Source organism: Sorghum bicolor, chromosome 10, assembly GCF_000003195.3.
Source record: "Sorghum bicolor cultivar BTx623 chromosome 10, Sorghum_bicolor_NCBIv3, whole genome shotgun sequence".
NCBI classification, from domain to species: Eukaryota; Viridiplantae; Streptophyta; class Magnoliopsida; order Poales; family Poaceae; genus Sorghum; species Sorghum bicolor.
In genome coordinates this window covers 46,585,717-46,589,987 of record NC_012879.2, presented here as the reverse complement: position 1 = coordinate 46,589,987, position 4,271 = coordinate 46,585,717, and the positions used below count along the sequence as shown (strand labels likewise).

Below are 4,271 nucleotides of genomic sequence, written 5' to 3'. Positions count from 1 at the left end.
TGGGCCCGACCGGCCCCACCATGGCATCGGTCGGCGCCCCAACTCTAGGGTTTTGGTCCCCCTTCTCGAAGCTTCCTACACTGCCTCCGAGGAGTCATCTTGGCCCTTGGTTAAGTCGGTTTGATCCTATGGCGCACGTCGATCCCACCGGGCTATAAATAGAGGGCAGACCCCCGTCACTGGAGGCATCAAGTCATGCAGAGATCCATTCATCAAGAGCCTTCTCTAGTTCATCAGAGCCTCTCTAGTTCATAGTTTTATCCTAGTTAGATTAGAAGTAGAAGAGTTCTAGTGCTTCAGCGGGATCCAAAGCCCCTGGCGTCTGTCTGGAGCGTGGAGTTTGGTAGTTCTAGTACCTTTCTCTTATCGTATTCAATATTATGATTCTGGCAACATTGTTCTTAATCCCTTATATAATCTTAATTGCAATAGTCATTGTCTACTTTGATTATATGTCTAGGATAGTTGGTTTGATCTTATTGAATCCATGTAATTGCTCGTATAGCGTTTACCCAATCCATGGGTGGGTAGATGGTAGACAATATGTAGACATGGTGTCTAGATATCTTGTTTATCTGCGAGGGCACCCTGACATGCCAGGTCATGTGGTAGTCCGCGCAGGTGACAGCTACGTTGGTTCCTCTGTAGTCCACCCCTCGTACGTAGGACTAGCTTGGGCGCGGTCGCGAAGGAGGTGACGGTTGCGTCTTAAAACCCTCATTAGTTGATGTCTCTTTGCATGTGATTATGATATTGGGTTGACTTAACAATGATTTCTAGATGTAATTGCACTAATTAGAGTTATTCATTGACATAGTTATAGAATTACCTTAGTATTTCTTCCTGAGTTTATCCAATAGCTAGCTATTACTTTGACTAGAAGTGCTCTAATATTAATCTATTTATGATGATCGATCATTATTTATCTCGTATCTTTTATCAAGTGACTTATCCCTATTAAGAATAGGATTCTAGTCACTAGTTACCGTTCATATCAATAGTATAAATTATAGCTATAAGTCCTACATATAGACCTTCCCTGTGGACACGATATTTAAAACCCCCCGGATAAAATGTGACACTGGTATGATATTTGTGCACTTGTAGATAATCTTACTTAAATCTAATTTAAAAGAGTGCAGTTAATTTATACCAACAATCACCAAAAGTAACAAGCAAAGAACTCTCACTTGACCCAAACAAGGCTCTAGAGAGTGGTGGATGCACACTTGAACTCTTGGAACTCACTAGAGAAGGATTCACTCAAGAAATCTCTCATTTCTCAATCCTCTCTAGGCTCTTGCTTCTCTCTTGCACCACAAGGTGTTTCTCAGCTGATTAAATGAGCAAGAGACCTCCCATGGATGAGGTGGAGGAGTATAAATACTCCCCATCAAGTCCAAGAGCCAGCCACCCGAATTCCTCAGAAAATGGGAGCACCAGACGCGCTCAATGTTGCACCGGACGCGCTCCACAGAGCGTCTGGTGCCCCATTAATGGATAGTTGTACTTGCAACTGCTTCGCACCAGACGCGCCAAACAGCCTCCGGTGCCTCACCCAGACCGCGTCCGGTGTGGGGCGATTTGCATACCTCTCTGGGTACGGGACCAAACGCACCCCGGCGAGTCCGGTGCGTGCGTCCGGTGCCTAACCCTAGGCACCTGGACGCGCTGACCCAAGTCAGCACTCGTCGGACGCGACAACACAGCGTCCGGTGCCTGCGTCCGGTGCTGTCTCTGCATCTAAACTTTGTCAAATCACGAACTTTCCACAATGAAGTTTGGTTCTCTCGATCTAAGGACTCTTTCAGAGCTGCCTAGTGTTAGGTTTACCAAGTGTGCACCACACCTAAACCTAAACCCTTGCCTAGGTCAAGCTACCCACTCAATGCCCCCCTTAATAGTACGATTAAAGGAAAAATAAAGTCCTAAACTACTCTAAGTGCCCTTCAACACCATATGGCACTTAGACCTAGTCTAGTCTTGACGATGTCCAACAATTCTTTGAAAACTGAAATGATTTTCACCATTAAGTTGGCATGAACGACCTAGTCCATCGATCACCATTACCATGACCTAACTCAAATGACTTTACCTCTGCAAAACACACGTTAGTCATAGTAATCAACATTGCCATTAATCACCGAAACTCATTAGGGGCCTAGATGCTTTCAAGTCCGATCTTTGTATTTCCATCTTATTGATACACACCCCCTTTTCATTATAAGAAACTCTCAAAACTGAAAATTCCTCTAAAGATAAAAATTTTTCTTTGGTTTCTTCAAAAGGGAGTTGTTCTAACCAAAGACAATCTCACAATGAGAAACTGCAAAGGGAATCAGAATTGTATCTGCTGCAATATGAATAAGACCATACAACACTTATTCATCGATTGCCCTTTAACCAAAACTATTTGGAGAATTATTTTCTTTGCTACTAATTTAACGAACCAAGATCTATTAACCATATATTTGGTACTTGGCTTCGCAATCAAAATAAGAGGATGGGAAGTTTGATCTGGGTTAGGGTTGTCGTCATTTGCTGGGCTATCTGGATGCCGGAATGATGTTATTTTTAATAAACTCAAATCTAACTCTATTATGCAGGTTATTTTTAGGGGAGCATTCTGGCTTCGCTTCTGGACCCATTGCAGCGTGATGAGCAAGCTAAAGTCATCCTTTCGGCGATAAGGAAAAAGTTATAGATTATTGCCTTAGACATTTCAAATAAAGAATGGAAACATTTATACAGTTTGCTCCTATGGATTGCTCTTTCATTTTATTTCGGAAACTTGTAATAATTGGCTGTGTACATTCTCAGATATAGTGGCTAGATATTTATATCCATTATTTAAAAAAGATTGTTTCATTAGCTACCGATGCTCTTGTTATGGTTTGCGTTTTGTAACGTTTTTGTTTTCGTCGTGAAACAAAGATATTTTGCTGCAACTGTATTGCTGAGACGCTTGTTGTGATCCAGAAGCCTGCCCTTGATCTTGTTTGTTTGTAGCAATTATTCCTTTCAAATAAAGACAAAGTCCTCACCAGATTCATAAGTTTCATGTTTACTTGCAATTTCAAATTGCATTTATCCGTTCTTGCTTGTGTTCTCCATTCACTTGTAGGAAGCCTTTTCGACAAGGTGAATCACGTTGCGTGTGGTTGATAACCAACGGAGCGGTGATATAACAGTTGCGGGGTCTGATCAGATTTGATTCTAAGCCTATTCTTGAATGCCAAGTTCTCTAACAATCGAAGTTATCGTACTTAACGGAAGAACGAGTAGCTGAAAATTACTAGCAGTTGAAATAAGCAAATAGGTAGAACACTGGAGAGATGAAGAGAATAAGGGATGGGCCAACAAAGTCTCGATGTATAATATACACAAATGCATAACGTGATCACCGGAGGCACGAACATCATCAGCGCCGAATTACACTGGCAGAGTCTCCGGCGGTTCCGTCGACGCTTCCCTCGGCGGTTCGACGTCAGAGCGGCAGATTGGGCACGTTGCGTGCGACGCCAGCCACATGTCGATGCACTCCACATGGTACAGGTGTTTGCACAAGGGAAGCCGCCGCACCATCTCGCCGGCCTGCACCGCGCCAAGGCACACGGAGCACTGCGCCCCGTCGCCGGTGCCCCTGCGCCTCGACGACTGAGTGTACGCGAACTCAGGAAGCTTGGTGATGTCCACGCCGATATGGTGGCCTTCTAGCCCTGGATTGCTCTCTGCTCCGGCGGCGGTGACCGGCGCTCGTCTGCGGAACATGTGTTGGTAGCAGTAGAAGAAGATGACGGCGAAGAGCGCTGTGCCCGTGAGGCCAGCACAGGTGTAGCTGAAGATCAGCGTACCTATGCTGCTGGTCGCCGGGCGGTTCTCCGACTGTGGGATAGTCGGTGTGGGTACGAAAGATTTAGCCATGCTGGCGTCCCTGAAGCTGCGACGAGATGCCAGCACTCCGTCGTCTTTGAGCTGATCCTTTCGCCTACTATGGCTGATGAGTACGGGCCGGGGCCTTATCATGAGATTGGTACGGATGGCGTTGACATGGATGTGTGTTGATGGGAGGGGAGAGGATGATAGCTGTACTACCTCTTACTAATTTATCATGGAAGTTTAGTACTGGAAGCATCATACCGGTGGGTGCATGCATGAATTGCTAGCGTTTACTTAGAAGATAGTGACACATGTGGTACAATAACCAAGACAGTGTCAACTCTTTGTTCCGCTGACCAGGAGGAGCTCGTTTGCAAATGCTCTTCGTTATG

General features: G+C 45.0%; 1 protein-coding gene across 1 annotated transcript; it reads right to left on the bottom strand.

The window, feature by feature from the left end:
- Positions 3,281-4,059, bottom strand: LOC8072666 (RING-H2 finger protein ATL39). Its single transcript, XM_002437056.2, has one exon. The coding sequence runs from the start codon at positions 4,024-4,026 to the stop codon at positions 3,433-3,435; it is 594 nt and encodes a 197-aa protein (XP_002437101.2). The 5' UTR covers positions 4,027-4,059; the 3' UTR covers positions 3,281-3,432.

Coding starts and splice junctions, on each gene's coding strand:
- LOC8072666 (XM_002437056.2), bottom strand. CDS start 4,026: ATGATAAGGCCCCGGCCCGTACTCATCAGCCATAGTAGGCGAAAGGAT.